At 50.8% G+C, this 24,759-nt stretch overlaps 1 protein-coding gene across 3 annotated transcripts in view; it reads right to left on the bottom strand.

The window, feature by feature from the left end:
* Window positions 1-24,759, bottom strand: part of KMT2D (lysine methyltransferase 2D) — a 2,224,302-nt gene that overhangs the window by 296,328 nt on the left and 1,903,215 nt on the right. For all 3 annotated transcript variants that reach the window (XM_069653836.1, XM_069653837.1, XM_069653838.1), the window contains 2 exons: window positions 6,332-6,483; window positions 5,780-5,918 (listed from right to left, as the gene is read on the bottom strand). In XM_069653836.1, the coding sequence (XP_069509937.1) occupies window positions 5,780-5,918; window positions 6,332-6,483 (291 nt within the window). The remainder of the gene's footprint in view (window positions 1-5,779; window positions 5,919-6,331; window positions 6,484-24,759) is intronic.

Here is a 24,759-nt window from a genome sequence, read left to right as displayed (position 1 = left end):
ACATGGTATTGAAGGCCATCTGGTCGTCTATAGGCGAGGCCTGGCGAGCCGGGGTGGTTGGAGGGGAATCCAGGCACAATAACATCAGTGTCCTGATCTTGATGGGGAAGCGTCCATGGGTCCGTCCCCACTTGCTGGGTTTATTCCCAATTGTCTGTGGCATCCGCCTGGTCCTCATTGTAATTCTGTAGGAAGGAAGGTTCTTCATCTCCACTGTAAATGTTCCTATAAGCGTTCATCTGGACGATGTCTTCATGCTGGACGGGGACAGAAGGCTGATCTTAGAAATGTGAAGCAGATTGAAGATTAGGCTCTTCACGAGATCTTTTCTGGGAAGGATGCTCAGAAAAACTGAATTCTTTCAAGACGGTCCATACACTCCAAATTTCTCCCTAGCCCATTTAGAGGACTCTGAAGGGCCTATGGGTGGAAAAGCGTTGTCTTTCCGCCGAAAATTGTCTCCAAGGGTGTTGGAAAGAGGCTCTGTCCTCATAGGTATCGTGAGAATTGGGGCACCATGGCGTATCCAAAGATTTGTCCGCGGCCTGCCCCATGTTCCGCAGCCTGCCCCATGTTTTTCGGCAGAACAGGAATAAGCCCAACCGCCGAAGTAATTCTCCCGATGCTGTGTTCGATTATCGCCGAATCGGCGGAAGTTAGAGGGTCCGAAGGACTATCGGTAGACTTATTACATTCCGCGGTGTTCGAGGGCCTAGCGGTCAGTTTTTCACCTTGAGGCCTAGTCATGATTTTTGGGCCTACCGCGGCCTTGCGGACCGTCTGATTTCCGCGCTTCGACGTGTAAACTTAATTTAGGGGTAGCGCCCTTGTTTGTCTTGGAATGCCCAGTCGCAAGACGCTGCTGCTGATGCGGGGAAGGCTTTGGATCTGTACGATCAGAGGCATCAGATGAAATTTGATGCCCCTGCTGGCGCTTTCACCTTTTTCGACGTACCCATCGAAATAGGTGTAGGGGTTGTGTGCTTAGTGAAATGCGATTGTCACTGGGTGTTGTCCCTGAAGCAAGACCAGAGTCGGGCCTTAAAGGGTCGGGGACGGGCGTGGCTGACCTAGAAGTGTCCGCCTCGAGGTCTATTACATCCGAAACAGATGTTTGGTCGTCACTTGTGGCGGTGGGGGAACGGGGGTTCCACCCCTGACATACAGTACGCGGCCCACCGATTTACATGGTGCCCCTTAAGGGTCTTATGCCAAAGGAGTTTACAAGCCGAACACCGCTTCTCGTCGTGATCTAAGGAGAGACAGGAGTTGCACGTCCTGTGTTCGTCATTCCAAGGATATCTGACCCTACATTTAGGGCAGAACCTAAAAGGAGTCCTTAGCATAGCAAAAGGGGAAGATGACCAGACCTAGAGGGTAAAGAGGGGGAAAGAGGAAAAATAACAGAAATATGGCCACTCCGACTCCACTCTCCCTACTGTAAATGCCGGCCAGAAGGCCCGGCCACGTGGATGCCTCAGCCGCTGGATCGTAGGTGCCGAAATCCACTGTTGTAGACAAGTCCCCCATAGTCTTCGTCGAAGTTGTTCTTGGCATCGAAATGATTTAACGGGGAAATAACCGACAAGTCGGTTTAGGATAAACAATGTCTCTTATGTAAGAGCTCGGCTAGAGGGCGACTAGTTATCTGGGTGGATAAAAACAATCTGAGGCACCTCAGCGTGTGAGGGATTTTGGGTACACTACACGTCACGATAGGGATAGTGTTACAGATCCGTCTATGCCGACATCCCCTTTCGGACCCCGAAAGACGAGATGCAATACTCCATGGTAACCACTGGATGTCGGACCATATGCAGAGCATGTGATTCTAAGAAGATTAACAAGCATCAGAAAAAAATGTTAGACAAAGGGGATACTAAGTAAGCTCTCCAGCACCAGAGGGTAAAATAGTGTGTGCAGGGTCTATAAAGAGGAAAATTAAGTCAAGTCAATTTTACTTTACTACTCTTGGAAACAGTAGTTATCCAAAAGAAGGTATTTAAACCTTAGCAGGAATCTAAAGGACTGCACGTGTCACAATGTAAGAAGATGATGCCTATGGAGTTTGTCAGACTCCAAAACCAAATCAAACAGTGTTCAAATCAAATGGAAATGCATGAGAGAATGGGAAAAAGGTCTCACTCTCTTCAGGATAAAAATTAAAATTCCTAAAGTCCAGCAAAAGAGCTGGGGGTCTTCTAAGGTACAAGCGAATTAGCATATTTCTGAGAATTCTCCCTAACACCGTCTATAAACAGGTCACCTAAAGTCTCAATTTGTACCTTGCGTGCCCAATGCAAATAGGCCATTTTGCTAGTTAGAGCAACCCCAGGGATATGTCGTGCTGGCAGAAGGGGAGAGTATGAGATGAAGATGCCCATCTTCCCTGCCATCTTCCTCCAAACCGCACAGGTTATCTTAACAACATTTAGCGATTAGGACGCTGCCTTAGGTTCCCCCATGATCGCCGCCCGCAACAGGAAGGGAGCCACCAGTGCTCTCTCCACCTGCACATGAGGCCTCACGAAGTATGTGGCACACCAGTGCCCTAGGAATTGTGCATGTGCCGCCCAGTAATATCAAACCACCTCTAACCAATGGCTGTACCAAATCTGACCCTCCCCAAACAAAATAACTCCCAAAAGTCCCCCCTCCCAACAGCCCCTCTACTTGCCTTAGAACTAAGTCTCCCTGTGCCCCTCCATCCTTGACCATCACCAAACGCCCATCCTCACGGGCAACCTCCCAATCCGCCCATTGTGTCCCCACCCTCCCCTAAACCTTAAATGAACCCCAGTGCAGAGCTTGGGGCGCTAGTGCCCGACCAAGGCCGTGGGGCTCTGTCGCTAAAACTGCAACTGCGAAACAGAGGCAAATCAGGTCTCACATCTGGGGTGTTAATCAGCTCAGTATTCTGCGTGGAGCTCACCTATTTTGTGAATGTCATGAGGTTCTTAAACCCGGGTCCCCCCCCCCGGACTCCCCTGGCGCGGTCGTGGTGGTCAACCCGGGGCCTCGGATGGTTTCGTTAGGGGCTTGCGTTGATCCCGTCCAGGAAGGTGCTTGCCACCTCCGGTGAGGTGAAGAACTTAGTCTTTCCTTGTTATTGGATCCAAAGCTTTGCCGGGAAGAGCATGGAGTACAGGATATTGGAGTCTCGCAGGCGCCTCTTAACCACTGCGAATGATCGTCGCGAGGCCTGTACTGCCGCAGAGAAGCCAGGAAAAATCTGGACCCTGTCCCCATCACACTGTAGATCCCCCTTCACCGTAGCCTGACACAGGATCGCGTCCTGGTCCCTGTAGTTAGTGAGGCGGGCAATGCTGGGGTGGGGTGGCGCACCCGGGGTTGGGCGGGCCGCCGGTATGCAGTGGGTTCTCTACTATGAACCAGGGGGGGGGGGGCGGGGTTGGGGTGAGAGCTTGGAGCCCCCAAAGAGTTCTCTGCAAAGGATCACAACAAATTCCTCCATCTTCGTTTGACCCTTCATCTCTCGGATGCCCACCAGGCGTATGTTAAGGCATGCACTGCCCTCCAGATCCGCATTCTTGGAACACACCATCTTCATCTGGGCCTCGAGGGATGACACCCTGCCGACCAGGGAGGCCGATCTATCCTCTAGCCCAGACACACACTGCTCCACCTCGTCTAGGCAGTCGGGGCGCTTATCCAGGCGATGTAATGGGTCGACTTTGGAGGGTGAATCTAGGTTGGAGTCAAGGCCCCCTATGCCCGCCTTCAGGTCCAACAGGATTTCTCTGATGTCCACCGTCGGGGCCTGGGCGGCCCCCTCCGCTGCTTTCTCCATAGGGTCAGGCATCTCCACCTATTGCAGTGGTTTGGGTACTTAACTCGAAGTTAAGTTTCCTCTGTCTTGTCAGACTTGCCCATGCCGGAAGCCGAGCACTGTGGATCCCGTCCTATCTGTGGGGCAAGCTCTAACCACTGAGACTCCCGGGGGGGGGGGGGTCAAAGATACACCTCAATGCAACTGTTAAACAGACGTACACCAAGTTTGTCCCCACAGTGCTCCGCTAGGGGGTCGGACTGCTCTCTGCGCTTCACTCAAGGAGGAGAGGTGTCCGACTAACAGAATCTCAGTACAACACCTCCACCGGTCACTCTGATGGGTTAGTCGCTGACGGCAGGAAGGGTGCTCACAGGGGGTGCCCCCAAATTCAAATGCCTGGGGATCTGGGGGGACATCACCGATCAAGTTCAGCGCTGGGGCACCACCTCTTGCCCTCCAATGCAGTCGAAAGTTTAAGTCCCGGACTTGCACCGCTGTACCTGCACAAACACCTGGGTCACACTCTTTGTGGGTGCTCCACCCTGGCTTCCAAAGGCGTCCCCCGCCACCATGGGATCCTACAATTGCAGGGACGGGGGGGGGGAGGCGGTTGATTTGCACCTGGGGGCTCCTTCTCACAATGTTCAGCCACTGTGAGGGGTCTATCAACAGGTGCCCCTGATTCGCACACCTCTGGGGCACCTTTGGCAGCACAAGTCTCTTACCGCTGTGAAACGTTGAGCCGGAGCTGGACCCAAACTACCACTGCCTTCCAGTCCTGCTGTAGCAAGTCTAGAGGGAGCTGTCCCCCTGCTCCACTTGCTGGGCCCTCCGCCTGCACACACCTGTGGGGTGGGCCGCCGGCCGCCCCCGCACACCAGCTGAGATCCCGGGTGCCTGAACGGGCTCCCCACAGCCTTCGTTCCAAGCCACTACGGCTCGTCTCTCACTTTGTCCTTATGTGCCGGGCACATCACACCCACCGAGGGAAAGGGCCCTGGCACACTCAACAGGGGGGAGGGGGCAGGCTCTGCCGCCCCGCTGGATCCTTTCTGCTGTCCACCCAACCCAGTCAGATACTCCTGACAGCCACCACTCCCGGGCTGCAGATCTCTCGCCGACCCCACCTCCACCCGTCGGGCCGAAGCACAAAGCTCTTCAGATCAGCTGTCCCTCCAGTCACTGCCGTGCCGCGGTGTTGCTGCAAGGTCTCAGCGGAGTGAACCCCCCCCCCTCCCTCCCGTGGTCGCCGCCACTGCCTGCCAGCTCCTCCCTCGCTGCCTCCGTGCCCGTGTCTGCCTTGCCGGGAGGGCCCGCAGGTCACAGGGTGCTGCGGGGGTGAGGGTCTGGGGGGGTGTAAGAGGGGGACAAATATATCCCCATGACGAACCGAACGTGAAGGCTCATATGCCTCCGAGAGTGATGCTTTCAGGATTTTCCAGCGCCCCTCAAAGAGAGACCGCCATCTTGGTCAGGATCTCTAGCGCCACCCCAAGACAGGGTTAAAGAAGAAGCAAAAAGACTGGTATCCCCATAGGGATCTATGGTACAGAAAGAAAATCTTTCCAAACACACTGGAAAAAAGGAACTGTGGCAAATGGTACTGACGGCTACATACACCACACCAATGGATGTGTCGGAACGGGAGAAGCAAGTTGAGGGCGGCGCTGAAAGGATCCCCCTTATAGGGGTATTTATTTTTAGGGCAACAAGATATCAAGTATATAGAAAATACATGTGGTCTGAATATTTATTTTGTCAGAGTTAAAACCTGTTTATCTGTGTTACTGTTCACTCCACCTCCTATGTTTTTGATCAGGACAGCAGGTGAGCCAAGCAAAGCCCCAGCCTGCCTATACCACTAGCCTATTTGAGCCTTGCACTAAGAACTTTGCTGAAAGCTTCTGACGGCAATACAGAGCGAAAACCTTTAGTCCCAATAATTGGCTCACACTCTAGGTACATCCCAATTATATTCATACTCACCAACTGCGCTGGGTTCAGAGGGAGACTTCTTCACTTCCAACGTAGTACGCATTGAGCCCTCAGGGAAAAGTGCATTATAAGAATGTGGAATTTTTATGCTAAGGAGACCTGCCACGGCAGCCATTACTCGGTTCAAGTTCTGTAATGAAAAGGCAAAGAATGGTGTAGATACTATAGAAATATAAAAAAAGTGACGAGAAAGCAGATAAAGGGAGAAGTGTGATTCATTACAAATAAGCATAAATGTACAGTAACTGCTAGAAACTTCCCTGAGCGGTCACAAAAACCAAATTAGGATACAGTTAAAGGGCAACACAACCTCACAGCAATTTGCAATAGATCCATGTGTCATTATGCAAGGATCCCACAACCATATAACTAATACACAAAAAGTTGAATTCTGTGAGCCTGTGACTAAATACAAGGTAGTGCGCAGGGACTGTGGAATAATAAAGCTGTTATTCCACAGTCCCTGAGCCCTTATTTCTCAGCAAATTTCCAAATCAGGCATGCACCACTATAATCCACTACATCCCTGCACATTCCACGTACCTTGGCTGCTGCAGTCGACACTGTTAGCATAACCGACACTTCACTTGCAGCTCTTTTCTCCCAAGGAGTTTCTGGCTCTGACATTGCCACCACTTTCTCAGAATGCACTGGAAAAACATCCAAGTGATTGAAAGACTTCTCATCTTGAAAGGCTAAAAGTGAACAGAGAAACAAGTTAACTTATATCTGCATGCATGAAAAGCAACTCATGAAGGCCCTCTCACACCTTCTACAGAACCTCCAACTACATGGAATACTGATTTTCATGATGATTGGATAGGCATTTCAGATAAAAGCTGAGCTCATGAAATCAAGGCCCTCTTTCAGCAAAATGGACATGGATACTAATTACTACGTCGGAACAAGTTACTTACCTGTAACTGTTGTTCTCCAGCATGGGTCTGGTGAGGATTCACATGCTCATGAATATTCCCCGTCGTTAGGCCGGGAATCCTCGGTAAAGAAAAAATCAGTATCAGTTTCGTTTTTGATCTGTCTTTCTTAGTAGTAAACAATCACTGGTCTCTGGGTCATACCTCCCCCCAGCCAATGACTGCCCTCTCCCTAAACCCCACCTCTGGCAGCCATCCTCAGATTTGGTAGAACGTAAAGTGGCAGTATGACCAAGTGAAGAGCCGCAGAGGGGTAGGAGGGAGGGTTCGCATGTGAATCCATGCCAGACCCATGCTGGAGAACAACAGTTACAGTTAAGTAACTTGTTCCTTCTCCAGCATGGGGTCTGGCATGGATTCACATGCTCATGAACATAAGAATACATAGCAGTACACACATGCACAACCACGGGAGGTGGCAAAGGCTCAATATTAAGCATTACATCAAAACTCAATATTAAGCATTTCTTACCTCCTCACCAGGCTCACCTTAAGCGAACAGGTTGCGCAGCACTGCTTGGCCGACCCTGGACTCCTCCCTGGAATCCCAGTCGACGCAGTAGAATCTCGTGAAGGTCTGCGTCGACCTCCACGTAGCAGCCATGCAGATGTCCAGCAGGGGCACACCAGACAAGAACGCTGTGGTAGCAGCGACCGCTCTGGTCGAATGGGCTCTCGGACGGCCGGGCAACGGTCTGTTTGCCAACCAACGACAGTGCATAATGCAGCCGGAGAGCCATCTGGAAATGGAAGCCTTCGAGAGAGCCTTCCCTTGGTTCACAGGTCATCCAGCGAGTGCAAAGTCCTCTCGGCGGGCGACGGGAAAAAGACGGGTAACACCAAGGGCTCGTTGAGATGGAAGTCCGACTGCACCTTGGGCATGAAAGAGGGGTGCGTGCTAAGCACTACCCTTGTATCGTGAAAGGTCAGGTATGGAGGCTTGCAGGATAGTGCCACTCGTCGTGCGGAGGTGATGGCCACCATGAACGCTGTTTTCCACGACAGAAACTTCAACAGAGACGAATGCAATGGCATCGAATGGCGGACCCATGAGTCTGGTCAGCACCATGCTGAGCTCCCACGCCGGGGCTGGCGCCGGCGCCTTCACCTTCACCGGTGGGAATGATCGAAACACTCCCTTCATAAATTCCTTAACCAGGCGATGAGACCACAGGGATGACTGCTCTGTAGTCCTGGTGTATTGGGAAATCGCTGCCAGGTGTATCTTGATTTAAGCATGAGATAGTCCAGCTTTGGCTAGCGACAGAGGGTACGGCAATACTTGAGGGGCCGTAATCCGCAGAGGGTTAATCTTCTGTGCACGGCACCAGCTAGAGAACCTCTTCCACTTATGTCCGTAGCACGAGAGTTGAGGACGCCCTGGCCTTCGCAAGAACCTCTCTGCAGTCGGCCAGGATATCGTACCCTCCAAACTCTAGTGCTGCAGGAGCCAGGCCTGAAAGTTCAGCGACTATGGGTCGTGATGAAGAATTGCGCCTCCTTCTCTGGAGAGAAGATCTGCGTCCGTCGACAGCTTGACTGGTGGGGATGCTGACAAGTCCAGAAGGTCCGGGAACCAGATCTGTCTCGGCCACGCCGGTGCGACGAGGATCATTCTGCACCGGGACCTCTTGAGCTGGTTGATGAGTCGGAGCAGCAACGGCAATGGAGGAAACGCATATAGGAACCAGGGGAACGAGAAAGTATCGCCCATACTCGTCAGTTGGGGAAACCTGCTGGCGAACCTCTGGCACTTGGAGTTAATCGCCGTCGCGAACAGGTCGATCTGGGGTTTGCCCCATCACTGAAAGAGTCGGTCCACTTGATCCTGGCGTAGTTCCCACTCGTGGCACAAGCGCAGCTCTTTGCTGATTGAGTCGGCGATGGTGCTTTTTATCCCTGCCAGATGAAACTGCACCAGAAACATCCCTTGAGCAACGGCCCAATGCCACAGGCACTGGGCTTCCTTGGATAGGGCCAGGGATCTGGTTCAGCCCTGTTTCCGGATGTAGAACATCGTGGTTGTGTTGTCGGTGAAGATCCTCACCACCTTGCCCTTGAGGGACGGGAGAAAGAACCGGAGGGCCCAGAACATTGGCCAGAGCTCCAGGATGTTGATGTGGAGCGGCTTCTCCTCCGGGAGCCAAAGGCCTCTTCCATGAAGATCTCCGGTGTGCGCTCCCCCACCCCTCCAGGGAGGCATCCGTCGTCACCGTCGCCTGGTGGGCCGGGGTCTGAAAGTCTGGCCCGGCCGCTAGATGAGCATGGGTGCCCCACCACGGATCGCTCGTCGGAAGGTCTCGTTGAGAGGGATCCTGTCCTCGAAGCTGCCCGTCGCTTGAATCCAGCGGACGTAGAGTAACTCCTGTAGAGGGCGAATCCGAAGCCTGCACAGGCGCACGAGATAAATGCAAGAGGACATCATCCCGAGGAGGGACTTGATGGACCTCACTCTGGCCACGTCCATGGCCAGCAGACGCTGCACCTTGCCTAGGATGGCCTTTGTCCTTTCCTCCAACGGCGAGGCCAGACGCGCCACTGTGTCGAGCTTGGCTCCCAGAAACAGTGTGACTTGAAAGGGGACCAGGTGGGACTTGGGGAAGTTGGAGAACCCCAGGTCCGTGAGCAGCTGGACGGTCTACGCTATGTGTTCTACGGCGAGCTCCCTTGTCCTTGCGCGGATGAGCCAATCGTCCAGGTAGGGGTAGATGTGGATCCCCTGCAGGTGCAGCTGCGCCGCCACTGGAGCCAGGCACTTGGTGAAAACCCTGGGTGCCAACTTCAATCCGAACAGGAGGGCCTTGAACTGGTAGTGCCGCCCTTGGACCACGAACCTGAGGAACTTCCGGTGTCCTTTTAGAATGCGAAAGTATGCATCCTCCAAATCCAACGACGACAGGAAATACCCCTCCTCCAGCTGTCCCAGCACGTGCTGGAGGGTGTTCATCCGGAACTTCTTTGCCTTGATGTACTTGTTCAGTTGTAGCAGGTCTAGGATGGGTCGCCACCCTCCAGTCTTCTTTTTCATGAGGGAGTACCTCGAGTATACTCCGGAGCCCCAGAGCCTCTTTGGGACAAGCTCGCTGGCACCTTTCTTGAGCATCGCCCTTACCTCCAACAGTAGTTGAGGGACGTTGTTTTCTTTCCTGGCCACGGAAGGAATGCAGGGGCACTTTTTTAGAAATTCGAGGGCGTGCCTCTGGGCCAGGGCGTCCAGCACCCAACTGTCGGTGGAGATGGACTCCCACACGCTGACTAACTTCGCCAGCCGGCCTCCCACCGGGGTGCTTCGGTGGGGGCCCGACACCACGGTCGGTTCAATCTTGCTTGGAGGACGCCTTGCCGCCTTGGCCTCCCTGGCGACGACAGCAGGATCCACCCGACTTGCCTCGTCCTCTTATAGGCTTCCTGCGACGAGGAGCGGGCTGCTTGGCAGTACGTAGAGGAGCCACTGCTGAATCCTTTGGAGGCACCCTGCTTGCCTCCGGAGCTCCGAAAGGACGCCCTTTGTTGCTGGAGAACTCCTAGGGCCTTAGCTGTCTCCATGTCCGCCTTGATGGCTTGGAGGGACTCATCCACTGTTTTCCCAAACAGGTTGTTCCCGTCTAACAGCATGTCCAAAACCTTGGCTTGTACGTCCTGGCGGAAATCCGTCACCTTGAGCCACCCTCGTCTGAGGCAAACGCCATTGCCTAGCTGGCGGAAACCGGTGTCGGCAATGTCCGTTGCCACCGTTATGGCGTGGTCCGACGCCACCTCACCTTCCTGCAAGATCTCCAGGGCCTCAGCCCTCTTGTCGTCCGGTAGGAAGTCCAACAGGGGGCGATCTTGTACCATAACTCCCTGTCGTAGCGGGCCACGATCGCGAGGGCGCCTTAATCGTTGTTGCCGCCGACGAGATAACTCGTCGTCCCATTGCATCCAGCTTCTTTCCTTCGCCGTTCGGCGGCGAAGTTCACGTTGAGGCCGATGCACCCCCTGCTTTCTTCTTGGCCGCCGCTGAGACGACCGAGTCAGGGGTCGGTTGCGCCCTAAGGCACAAAGCTGCCGCGTCGGGGACCCGGTACTTCTTGTACCAATCCCTCTTGGCAGGCGTCGTAGACGGGTTCTTGAGAAGGGTTAGACCCTCGTCCCAGATGTCATCCAGCAGAGGCACGGCGAGGACTGTCTTCCTCTTGGCCTTGCGCCGTTGGTAAAGGAAACCTTCCTTCTCTTCGGGGCAGAGCTGAAAAAGCTCAGATGCCCTGGCGATCATAGCGCGGAAAGACCCAATCTCGTCGGACGGGGAGGCCCGGGCTGGAGGCGATGGGAGCTTCGTCCCGCCGTCGTCATTCGTACCAGTCGTGGCCGTGTCCATTCCTGTCTCATCCCCAGGTACGGGGGACGTGGGCAAAGGCTGAGCAGGCCGCGAGGGCTGAAAAGGCGGGGCTGGATGAAACCGTCTTCTCTTGTTTGGGGGACTTTCCGACGGGCCTGGCTCTGGCTCCTTCGTCGGGCCTGGTTCCGGCTCCTCCGTCGGTGGTAGTGGCAATCTCGTCCTTATCTCCGAACATAAGGATTGTATTGCCAACAAAATGGCCCCCGAGTTGTCCTGCGGCTCTGGAAGCGACGGGCGCGACGGTTGACTAGCAATCTCGCTGGCGCTTTCGTCATCCCCTTAGTCGGGATCCCTCGCATGGGATCGAGCCTCTTCGACGCCCTCGTCGAGGCCCTACAAGACTTCAACCAGTTCCTCCTCAGAGGCTGTGTCCGTGTCCACAATGGCCACCGGGTCCCCCCCCCTCTTTTTCCGCTGGGGTCTTCACGGGGGTCTTCTCGATGGGCCTGAAAGAGGCTTCCCTCCACGGTGGCAGGGAAACTCCGAGGTCGCCTCCACTGGTGTAGCTTCCTCAGGCTGCGCCAGGGCCGCCGCGACTTCCTCGATAGAGGCTTTGGCCAGGTGAATCAAGGCCTTCACCACCTTCTGGCGGCCTGTGGCCTTCACCTTGGGGGGGATGGTCACAGCCTCGGTCCCCCTCGCTGGATCCTTCAAGATCGACCGGGGCCTTTCCAGAAGCTTCGCCGGGTTCTCGGCCTTCCTCTTCCCTGAGCCAGAGCATTGGCTCGTGGTTGATGGCGCTGGAGAGGATGCGCCCTGTCTGGCAGCCGAGGAGCCCGAATGTTCGGTGCTCCCGGTGCTTTGCCTTCTGTTGGGCCCTCTTCGCCGGGGCGCCCTCACAGGACTTAGAAGACCGCTCAGACTTCTTCTCACCTGACGGGCTCTTTCCTTCCAGCCAGTTGGAGAGACGAAGGTGTCGGTCCTTGATGGTCCGTTCCGGCATGTTCCCGCAAAACGCACAGTCCTTCTCCACGTGCGTTTTGTCCTCATGAAGGCAGTAGAGACATTTCGAGTGCTCATCCTCCTTGAACACATTCTGCAGCTGGCATCCAGGGCAAACCCTGAACAGCTTTCCGGGCGTCGAGCTTCCTTTCTCCTGAGCCATGTCCGGGTAGGCCGCAGAAACTTCTGGACTCCTCCAAGAAGCGTAACTCGACGAAAACTTCACCCTTGAGGGGCGTAGAAAATCCGAAACGGGTCCCCGTTGATTGGATGTAGACAGTAGAGCTTGAGGCTCTATTTGACCAAAAAATGAGTAAATCTCTTCAAAAAAGCGTGAAAACGCAGCAAAAAACCTCAAGAGCTAAACACGAGGACTCCCAACACTTGAGCGTGCGGTAAAAATCTGAGCATGGCTGCCAGAGGCAGGGCTTAGGGAGAGGGCAGTATGACCCAGAGACCACTGATTGGTTACTACTAAGAAAGACAGATCAGAAACGAAACTGATACTGATTTTTTCTTTACCGAGGATTCCCGCCCTGACGACTGGGAATATTCATAATCATGTGAAACCATGCCAGACCCCATGCTGGAGAACTAACAGAATGTGTAGCAGAGGTATACAGCTGACATAGAAGCTCAGATACAACCATTGTTTAAAGTTCATTTATAAAACCCTTAATTTGTCTATACTAACTCCTAATTCTTTTTGTTCTATTTCATGTTTGTAGGGAGTGCCAAGGAAGGTATTTAATTCTCAGGGCACCACACACTGTGTGGCTACACACTTGCATATAAATGTGGAAACCCACCCGTGTCCTAGTTGTCGTTGCTCCACAAAAGAGGAAAGTCCAAAGGCTAATTGTACAGTTAAGGTCTCAGAGCAAAAAGGTGTAAATAATCACAGAAAATGTAATGCGAATACTTCTCTAAATCAAGCAAAAGAGATTTAAAAGAAAACAATTAATTCAAAAAATAGATTTCGTTAATGGATATTTGGTGCAAAGAGAATTGCCACAATTACATTCATTGTCTTTGAAAACGCGACAGATCGTGCTCCCATCCCTCTGCATATTTCCACTTTGAACTTGATGCTGTTTTACTACTGCCCACGCAGTCCACTTAGCGAGTGTGCTGCATGTCTCCATTACGGCACACGAGGCATAGCCACTCCAAAATGGCGGCTCGCCGGTAAAGGCAGCACCATCACCCTGCCTGCATCCAGATCGCTTGCTATTGGCCATTGGGTGCCTCTTTTGCACCAATCCACAGCAGGCAGGCGATAAACCGGCCCACACAAACGAAGGAACGCACAAGAAAGGCTTTCGACCTGTCCTAAACCTGTCCAGAACCGAAGGAGCCGAGAGCCATGGAACTCTGTCGGCATACTGCTCTAGATAAGCGCTTGCCCTCTAAACTAATGACACCTTATTAAATTGCGCCATCGCTCGAAAAAAAAAACTGCCCTACTCACTATACAAACCCACAGAGGTTACTCTATAAGCCACGGCATTCCCAGACTTTGCCACATCATTAGCACGGTTGCGCACCTTAAGCGTATATTGTAAAAGCATTTTTTGGCTCCACTCTGCACACTTGAACTCAGCAAATCAGACAGCCCTATGTCTACTGTAATGTACTGTGAAAAACCGATTATGTCCTATGTAGCTGAGGCTGCACTGTTGCAACACATCTGCACACAGCTACATACACTGCAACAAGATCCGTGTTTGTGCTCCGAATTAGCATAACCTGTTAGTTACGAAGGCAAGTGCCCAAACCCACAGCTGCATTGACTCAGCTTGCCCCTATGACATGCGCAGTTTAAGACAGCCCTATTCACGATTCAATGCACTTTAGCCCAACTGTTATACTTGAATCTAGTTGCTGCTATATGTACTTTAGCCACTTTGCCCTCTTGTACTCAGATGTATAGGTATACTCTGGTTGCTATTCAATGCATTCTAGCCTAACTGTTATACTTGAATCTAGCTGCTGCTATATGTACTTTAGCCATCTTGCCTTATTTCAAACTAGGTGTTACACAACACAGGTCCATTATACCAAAGCACACTGCCTAACTGGTGCTAACCAAGCCTATTCTCCGGCCTCCCAACACTCTCGCCACCTCTACCTAATATGTGCCCATTCACCACCAACCTGCTTGCATGCTTCTTGATCCTCCTAAACACTGCAGTAGAGCCATCCCCAAATGGACTTAACAACCGTGAATCAAACTTAGATATAAACATCCCTCAAACGATGCCACCCATTAGTCTCCCTCGTGCCACTATAGACAGGAACCTAGGTCTCAGAGCTGGACTAGCTAAAATTTATGAGCTCCTTGCCCGCTCACTGCCCACTATACGGAACCCCAGAGCGCCGCGGCCTAGGCCCAATCCCTCTACAAAAACCCCTAATTCACCCCAAAACCGCAACTCTACACCACCTCACAACGCCTTCATTCACGGCACTCATGAATCAACACAGGACAAGCGTCATACTACTACTCCTAAAAAAACAGATAGCCCCAAAATTAAGGGAGCCCTGATCAACGCCAGATCGGTAGTAGCTCATGCTACAGAAATAGCAGACCTAATCCCTACAGAAGACCTTGACTTCCTTGCTATTACTGAGACCTGGCTTCACCCAGCAGCAGGCCCCATGCTCATGCTGGCAGTCCCAGATAACTACTCTATCCTGAGACAAGATCACCCCAACACCAGAGGAGGGGGTGTCGCCATTATCCATAAGTGTAGCCTTACCATGAGACTAGCAACTCCTTCCAATATCCTATCATGCGAAACACTCTCAAAGTCCTACTTACCAATACTCAAACTCTCAATATCTATCTGATCTACCGTCCACCAGGCCCTATTGGCACCTTCGATGAAGACCTGAATTCTATTCTATCCAGCAATCTTAAGACCTCTACTCAAGTTCTCACCCTGGGAGACTTTAATTTAGGTTATAATGACCGGGAAGACCACATCGCCAGTACTATAGCTAACACCCTTACTGAACTAGGTTTCACACAAAGATGCACAACACCCACTCACTCAAAAGGTAGAACACTTGACTGGGTAGCCTATTAGAACTGCCAAGCGAATATCACAAATATCTCACCCCTGGCCTGGACCGACCACCATCTAGTATCGTTCATACTTTCTACTGACAGACCCACTCCTCCGCCTACAATTAGGGCCCCACCGGCTCTCACTAGAAACAAGAAGAACATGACAGTAGAAAGACTCATCCCAAGCCTACTTCCCACACTCAATACACACGGACAACCTCGACCCGGACACCTTGGTCGAAGAATACAACAAGATTATGGCCACCTCGCTGGACCTCATCGGCCCCCTCAAACTCAGACCAAGTAAACCAAAAACAAACCTCAACAAATGGTACATAACATTCCTCAAAAACCTTAGGCAGCAGAAAAGAAACTGCGAGGCCACTTGGAATAAATCCCCGTTAGTCGCAAACATACAAACTTACCAAAATAGCTGCACCCTACAAAAAAGAAATTTACTTGGCTAAACAAACCTCCTTTGACTCTCGCATATCCCAAGCTAAATCCAACATGAAAGAATTCTTCTCTATCCTTAAAGAAATAGAAACCCCCAAAGTACCTCCTGACACCTGTACCAAAGATAAAAACGGGTGCTCAGAAATTCAAAGTGTCCTAGCGAATAAGATTGCGACCTTACAAAGCAAAATCTCCAGTAAAAAAAGCCTCCCTTAATGCCGCTCTCCCCCCAAAAATCCCAGACAAACCCACGCCCACAGATATCACCCGCTTCAAGTTCTCCAAAGTCAATACACTTGAAGTTGAAAAAATCATTTTATCCTTGAAGCCATCCAATTGCCAGTGAGATCTGTGTCCAGCACAGCTTATCAAAGACGCTGCCCATGAACACTCTCCTTTCATTACGAAACTGATCAATGCCTCCTTCACCACCGGTTCCATTCCCACGAATTTAAACCAATCTTGGGTACGACCACTACTAAAAAAACCTGCACTTGACCCAGCCACACCCACCAATTATCGACCCATAACAACCGTCCCCTTCTTACTGAAAATTCTGGACAAGGTTGCCTATGTAAAAATACAGAAGCACCTGGAAGATCACCAACTACTAGGATGCAGACAATCAGGGTTCCGCCCTCAACACGGGACTGAAACCGCACTCATCGACTTAAAAGCTTAGATTGACACGCTCAGACAATGGACAAGCTGCCCTACTCCTCCTCCTCGACCTATCTGCAGCTTTCGATCTGGTTGATCATTCTGTCCTATGCTCACACCTCCACTCCTCAGCGCACTTCTCTACTGAGGCTATCACCTGGATCACATCATTCCTTAACGGCAGAACCATGAGGGTCGTCTCTCCCACTGCTGCAGCAGACCCCATACCCAACACCTACGGTGTACCACAGGGGTCTTGCATCTCCCCTACTCTGTTTAATATATTTACCAAGCCCCTCTTCGGTGATTTGGTTCATCGCGGTATCACGTACACTAACTATGCAGATGATACCCAGATCCTCCTTCTGCTTTCTGGAGATTATGGAAAGGATTTGGCCTTGCTAAATAGGATATACATCATCATCCAGGCATGGATGGCCACTCACGGACTATGCCTGAATGATGATAAAACAGAGCTCATCATCCTAGGTACCACCTCCAGCCTAAAGAAACTGGGCCCGGCCTACAATTCCTTCATGATTGATGGAAACAACACCACAGTCGGACAGGAGGTCAAAACACTGGGATTCTACTTGGATTACAATTTCTCCTTCAAAAAACAAGTGAGCTCCTTAGTATCTTCCACGGCATACACATGCAAATTAATCCGCGCAGCCAAACCTTTTCTTTCGGACAATAGCTGCCTTACACTTGCCAGAGCCCTCATACTGTCCCACCTTGACTACTGCAACGCCCTCTACTTGGGATCGTACAAGGCCACCACCAGCAAGATACAAACCCTCCAGAACAATGCTCTCAGAGCAGCTCTGGGCATCTATAGAAGAGAACACATAACAGGATTCAGCCAACAGAACAATTGGCTCTCCACTAATGATAAAATTCTCTTAAAAACGGCATCACTCACCCACAAAGCTCTCAACAACGCTGCCCCAACATACATGGTCAATAGATTCCAGAGACAATCCTCTTTAAGACCCGTAAGAACTGCATTTAAAGACTGCCTATCCATTCCCAACTACAAACGTGCCATCACAGGGGGAAACAGCTTCCCGGTAAAAGCAGCCAAGCTGTGGAACTCCTTCCCTCCAAATCTCAGAATGGACCTGCCCTACCAGAACTTCCGCTCCAAGGTAGTTTCATGGCTGCAAATAGAGGCGCACTAGGACATCTAAATGCCGCACTAGCAACACACTCACTAACCACGTGTGCTCACCTACATGTAAATATGCCGGTCTACCTCACTGCTGCTTTGTATATAACACTTCTTTACCCATTGTCCATTGTATATGTTATGATGACTGCAACTAAGCTTTGAAAATTCTTGTAAATGCTGCGCCCTGATAACTCTGGGTACGCTCGCGCATTATAAATAATAAAAACAAACAAACATCTACTTTCTATTAGAATGGCAAAACGGTTTATAAGGAAAGAAAGATGTTAACCATACTTTTAAGAATAGTGCATCACACATCCAAGGTAAACAAGAATGTTTGTAACTGTTCACTCTTAGAATTACAGTTACCAACCCAAGACACCCTAGCAGGGTTCTAGCAGTGGGACTGGGTGCACTGGATGAGAGGCCTCCCAATTGCAGAAAACAACCCACCGCTACACAGAAATCCTAAGAGACTTAAGGTAAGTACATACCTGTTATGTAAGATTGTATGCAGTACCCTTGGGAGACTGCACCAGCCTTGTCCCCTTGGCAACAGTTAACCCAACCTTTGGTATAAGCATGTACTACACAAGTTAGTAGAGTGACTGAGCAGCCAGGCTCATCTCATGAGGGGTCAATGTGAGCTGTAGGCTTGTAACAGTTTCACAGTGACAAGTATCCAAATAACACTTACACTCAAGGTTTCTTGATTAACCAATTATTTATTAATTTAACAGTCAAAAGGAAAAGATTAAGGTAGAAAACAATGCTTAACAAGTTTCTTAAACAGGTAAGCACTTTTAAACGCCCCAATGCAACGTAGATTAACCTTTTACCAGCTACACAAGTAAAGAATGTGCGACTTTTGGAGAGGCCAGATCAAAGCACAAAGTCAGAGGGTAGAAGAGTCTATCAGGGAGCCAGGACAGCTAATGTCAATTGAGCAAAGTCTAGGGGAGCAGAAGTTCTTCTTGAAGGTAACAAGTCTTGCACAATGCTCGAGAGTTTTTTGTTGAAAAAGAAATCACTGTTGGTTAGAAGAAATGGTTCTAGCTGGCTTCTGTTCCTGTTGTAGTATGGCAGATTGTGTTGTTCCTGGGCTTGAGTCGTGGGGGCAAGAGGGAGGACGTCTGGGGACTCCTGCACTACGATTCGAAGGCCGGCGGCAACAATGGGAAAACTTCAGATCAGCAGCACTTTGCGTTTTCAGCTTCTCGCGACTAGCACTACCGGGGTTCTCGGATAGCTTGCGGGCTTTCCTTGCTTGCTTTCCTTGCTTCTGGGGTCCAGCACTCTGTTGAGGTGGCTCAGGCTTGGTTAGTCCTGCTTTGAGGATCTTCCTGGAGCTCGGGTCCGACTTAAAAATGATACACTCGATTCTGGTGTTCCTCTCCCTGTCAATCAGTTCCTGCAGCAGCAATGGAAGTACAGCTAGCTTTGAGAGGATTTCCAGAGGAGTTAGTCTTCAAATCGATTGTTCCCACCAACCCAAGGGGAGAAGTCGGCCTTTGCAGGGCTTCTCTAGTCAAGGCGACTAATGGGATACCAAAGGTTGGTCTTGCTTACACCTGTAGTCCTAATTGTGTGTAGTGGTCCCAGACGGTACTGCCTGCAATTCTGCCCAACAGAAACCTGGTTTTACTCCCCAAGAATAGCTGATTGCATTCTGGATGTGTTATAGGTTTACTTAACCTGCCATTCTTAACAAGGTAAGACTTTGGACTTTGTGTTGTATCCCTTAAGTATTGAGTTGGCTGTTCGAATTGTGTTTATATATAATGTGATAGTACTTATTTGCCCAAGATTCATGTTGGCCTTCTTGTATTTAAATAAACCATTTATTTTTTACAATACATATCAGTGTTTCTTTGGACCGTATGTATGCAACAATTTCTTTGTACCAAGATACAACCCTCTCTCCCTCCTAAGGTAAACCTGGATGCTCTATCCATGCTACCCCCATCCTCAGGTGGTACGACATGCATTATTCAAGGATTGTATCTGCTTAGATTCACATGCTGTGCATATGGTCCAACATCCAGTGGTAACCGCAGAGTATTGCATCTTGTCTTTCGGGGACAGAAAGGGGACGTCAGCATAGGCGTGTCTCTAACACTATCCCTATCATGACGTGTGTAGTACCCAAAATCCCTCACGCGCCGAGGTCCCTCCGATTGTATTTTTTCTGCCATTAGGGAGCCCAAGGCTATAGTGAGTGAGTACATAAAGAGAGAAAGTAGTAAGACGTCCATGTTCCTTCCACCACGAGCGGGGAGGTAGGGAGGGCGCATGTGGATCTAAGCAGATACAATCATCAGAAATGCTATTACAGTGAGTAATGCATGTCTTCTGATGCTTGTTAATCTGCTTAGAATCACATGCTCTGCATAGACTAGCGAGCAGTACCCAGAATTGGAGGTGGATTGTGAGAAGGAGCAGTAGAGAAACAATGTCTTATTACTGCTTGTCCCACCTGAGAATCAGACCTAGAATAAGTGTCTAGGCAATAGTGTTTTGTAAAGGTGTGTACAGAACTCCAGGTTGCCACTTTGCAAATGGACTCAAGAGGAACATTTGCAATGAATGCTATAGATGCCCCAGTGCCTAGAGTAGTGTGCTCTAGGCTTGAAGGGCAGTTCTCTCTTAGCAAGAGAGAAACATAGTGCAATGCATTTGACAATCCACCTTGAGATAGCTGATTTAGAGACAGGATCCCCTTCTCTACCAGCTGCCACTGAAACGAAGAATTGTTTAGTCTTCCTTAGTGGTTTAGTTCTTTCCAGATAAAACATGACTGCCCTGCGCAAGTCTAGTGTGTGAAGGCTTCTTTCAGGCATGTTAGTAGGGTTCTGGAAGAAAGTGGGTAGTTCGATTGACTGGTTCACATGGAACTTCGAAATGAATTTAGGCGTAAACCTGGGATGTGTGCGAACTACCTTATCTTTGTGGACTGTCACAAAGGGGTCTAAAACAGAAAGAGCCTGTAGTTCGCTAACCCTTCTGATAGAAGTGATAGGCACTAGGAAGGCTGTCTTATAAGTCAGGTCTTTCAGACTTGCTTTATGCATAGGCTCGAAAGGAGCTCCCATGAGCCTAGTTAAAACCACATTCGGATCCCATCCAGGGGCTGGGTGAGAGATGGGAGGATAAACCCTCTTAACCCCTTCCATGAAGGCTTTAATCACTGGTATCTTCCACCACGATACCTTTTGCTGCGATGTGGTGTAGGCTGACAGAGCAGCCAGATGAACCTTTAGGGAATTGAAGACTAACCCAGAGTCCAACAGGTGGGTTAGATACAACACAAAGTGTGAGGGTGAGCAATCGATGGGATTGACGCCCTTGGAATTGCACCAGATGACAAACGTTTCCATTTGCTGGCATAGCAATAACGTGTATTAGGTTTCCTCGCTTCCTTGAGTATGTCCATGCATCTCTGAGGGAGTTGCAGGTGTCCAAACCCTATGATCTCAGGAGCCAGGCTGCTAAGTTCAGAGTTTGTGGGCATGGGTGTAGGGTCTCCCCCCCTGTCCTGAGACAACATGTTGTATGGGCAGGGCAGCTTGAATGGTGGGGAGAGGAACATTTCCATCAGGTGAGCGAACCAGGGTTGGCGGGCCCACGTGGGGGCCACCAATATCATGGTAACTGGTTCCTGGTGCATCTTGTGCACTATCTTGTTGAGAAGGGGAGTCGGGGGGAAAAGCATAGACAAATTTCCCTGACCAAGTTATCCAGAGACCGTTCCTCTTGGATCGGTTCTGGGGGTACCTGGAGGCGTAGTCTTGACATTGGGCGTTCTCCTGAATAGCGAACAGGTCGATCTCTGGGAAACCCCATTCTGCGAAGACGTTGGACACAATGTCTTCGTGCAGTCGCCATTTGTATTCTTCTGGCAGAGGAAAATCTCTGCTGAGTACGTCTGCCATAAGATTGAGTTCCCCTGGAACATGTTGGGACAACAAAAACAGCTTGTGCTTGAGTGCCCATATCCAAATGTTTTGGGACAGCTTGGATAGCCGTGGAGAGTGAGTGCCCCCCTGTTTGTTCGGGTAATACATTGCTGTAGTGCTGTCGGTTAGGATCAGCACCGTCTTCCCTTGCAGTTGCATCTGAAAGGCTTTCAATGCTTTGAACACTGCTAATAGCTCCAGTAAGTTTATATGGTTGGACGCTACTTGAGGGGACCACACTCCGTGTGCTGTCTGCTGAAGCAGGTGAGCCCCCCACCCCGTGAGAGATGCGTCTGTAGTGAGAATGGCTTCCACTGCAGGGGTGGTGAAGGTCTTCCCCTTCAAGAGGTTTTTTCTTGACCACCACTGCAGCGAGAGAACATGGGCTGGCGAGACAACTACCAGATCTTCCCATTGTCCGCTGGCCTGACACCACTGGCTGTTGAGCCACTCTTGCATGGGACGCATGCGCAGCCGCGCATGGGGAACCAAGTATATACACGACGCCATCATCCCTAGCAAACGCATGGCTTTGCGTACCGTCATCTCCCGACTGGCTACATATTGAGGAATCTGAGAGAGCATGTTCTGAACCCTTTCGCTGGAGGGGAAGACAAGACCGTCTTCCGTCCAAATTAGCGCTCCCAGAAATTGTTTTACTTGGCTGGGGACTAAGCTGGATTTCTTTTTGTTGATTGAAAACCCAGGCTGGAGAGGAGATCTACTGTTTTTTGGGTGCTCGAAAAACAAGCGTCGAACGAGTCCCCTGTAATGAGCCAGTCGTCGAGGTAAGGGTAAACTGGGACTGATAGTCTGCGCAGGTGTGCTGCCAGAACTTTGGTAAACACCCTTGGCGCTGAGGCAATGCCAAAGGGGAGTACCTTGAATTGGTAATGCCTGTCCTCTATCATGAACCTTAGATATTTTCTGTGCGTTGGCAACATGGAAATATGAAAGGATACATCTTTCATGTCCAATGTTGCCATGAAGTCCCCCCGTTTCAGCAATGGGATCACTTCCTGCAGTGTTACCATGTGAAACTTCTGGGGATTTATAAACTTGTTCGCTGGGCACAGATCTAGAACAGGGCGCATGGTGAGATCCTTTTTGGGTACAATGAAGTACACTGAATAAATACCCTTGTTTACCTGAAGAATAGGGACGGATTCTATGGCATCCTTTCCCAGCAGTGCTTTCACCTCTTGGATCAGGATCTCCAGATGGTCCGGTGAAAGGCGCCGTGAGCACGGCGGTCTGAACTGTTGAGGTCGGCGAATTCCACGCAATAACCGTTGGAGACCGTCTTTAAGACCCACTGGTCGGAAGTTATCCCCTCCCATGCCTTGAGGAAAGATGTTAATCGCCCCCCGACCGGGGTGACATGGGAGGGGACCTGGACTTGGAGGTAATTTCTGACCAGAGGCTGTGGCTCTCAGGGATTGGGGGGGGGGCCTCTTCCTCTACCTTGGCCGCATTTCTGATCCCTTGAGGGGTAGTAAGTGGGGCTTCCAGATGTTTGATTTGTGTTGAAGTTACCCGTGCCGTAGTTTTGACCAGCACATGCTTGTCCCCGAAAGGACCGCAGAGAGTTATTACCCCTCTGGGATGAGGGTTTCTGTGTAATTTGGTGCAGAGACCTTATAGTCTCATGCTCCTCCTTGGCTGTCACCAATGCTTCATACACTGCTTTCCCGAAGAGGTTAGTCTCCTCAATGGGTTTATTAATGAGGGAGGCCTGAGTCTCAGGTCTAAATCCTGATGTACGCAGGCATGCGTGTCTTTTCCCATGTGCAAGAGACCTGCCTGCTTTTTCTGCAGTATCCAGGGTGTTCTTCACCACATTCTGGTTAACAAGTCTTCCCTCCGCAACAATGGCGAGAAGCTTTGTCCTGGCAGGTTCAGGAACCTCCTGGAGGTCTTCTTGGAGCAAGTTCCATTGGGCATCAGCATAGCTTGCTAATAGCGTAGTATTATTAGAAACCCGAATGGTGTATGCAGCTGCTGATGTGACACGTTTGCTCAGGGCATAACACCTTTTAGACTCCTTGTCCGGTGGTGATTCTCCCATGGCAAGGGTTACCCCTGCCCTCTTTCGAGTGGTAGTTACTACCAGTGTGAGTCTGGGATGGCATCCCCTTTTATATACAGCGGGTCGGAGGGAGAAGGCCGAAATCATTTTTCGACTCTTGGGTTCAGAGCCCGTGTCTGAGCAGGTGTGACCAATGAGGGAGCTACCCGTCTCTTAACAGAGTTAAGGAGGGGGTGGATTGACTCGCCAGAGGTTTTTCCTTAATAATGTCCTCCACGAAATCCTGCTCAGGTACCGCCTCTTGAGTGGCAATTTTGAAGTATTCAGTTGCTTTTTTCAACATGGAGTTGAAAGCCATTTGGTCATCCACAGGGGAGGCCTGGAGAGCTGGGGAGGACGGAGGAGAGTCTAGGCACAAAATATCAGTGTCCTGATCTTGCTGTGTCCAAGGGTCTTGACCTTCCTGCTAGGTTTGTTCCCAGTTGTCCGTCATATCCTGTTGATCTTCCTCATAATTTGAGCAAAGAAGCTTCCTCTTCTTCATTATAGATGTCTCTATGTGTGTCCATATGGACCACGTCTTCTTGTTGGAAAACATGAGACTGGACTTCTTTTATTTGGGGGTTAGGGTCTACCCGAGCCCTTTTCGGGGGAGGATGATCAGAAGAACCCATGATCTGCTCCAGCCGATCCATATAACCCTCAAACTTTTCTGCAGTCCATTTAGAGGACCCAAACAGGCCTACGTGAGGAGAAATGACGTTCTCCGCACTGTGGCGTCGCAAGGAACCTCTCAGGAGACGCTCTTGGCTATCTATGTAAGTGTCATTGGAATCGGGGCCCAAATCCGCCGAAATCTTTTCCGCGGCTTGGCCCATCACTTTAGGCGGAACCGGAATAAGGCCCACCGCCGCTGCGATTCTTCCGATGCTACTTTGGATAGTCACCGAATCGTCGTGAGACAAAGGCTCCGATTTGTCGGCAGTAGAAATACCGTCCGTGGCACCAGGAGGCCTAGCGGTCGGTTTTCCGGGTAGAGGCCTAGCCGTAGTTTTTGGGCCTACTGGGTCCTTGGAAATCGTCGAAGCGTCGGGCTCCCCAACTTCGACGCGTGTAGATTTAGGAGTAGCGCCTTTGGTTTGTTTTGATTGCCCAGTCGCAATACGCTGCTGCAGATGCGGGGAAGGCTTTGGATCTGAACGAACCGAGGGAACGGGCGAAGTTTTCGGCGGCCCCGTAGGTGCGTTCACCTTTTTCGACGAAGGCATCGAAATTGGCGTAGGGGTTGTGTGCTTAGTGCGATGCGCTTGTACACCCCTGTCGCCGGGTGTAGTCCCTGTAGCAAGACCAGAGTCCGCCTCAAGGTCT

Source organism: Ambystoma mexicanum, chromosome 3q (assembly GCF_040938575.1).
Source record: "Ambystoma mexicanum isolate Mex_15411 chromosome 3q, UKY_AmexF1_1, whole genome shotgun sequence".
NCBI classification, from domain to species: Eukaryota; Metazoa; Chordata; class Amphibia; order Caudata; family Ambystomatidae; genus Ambystoma; species Ambystoma mexicanum.
Note: the sequence above shows the minus strand (reverse complement) of the source record. Positions and strands in the feature narration are given on the sequence as shown.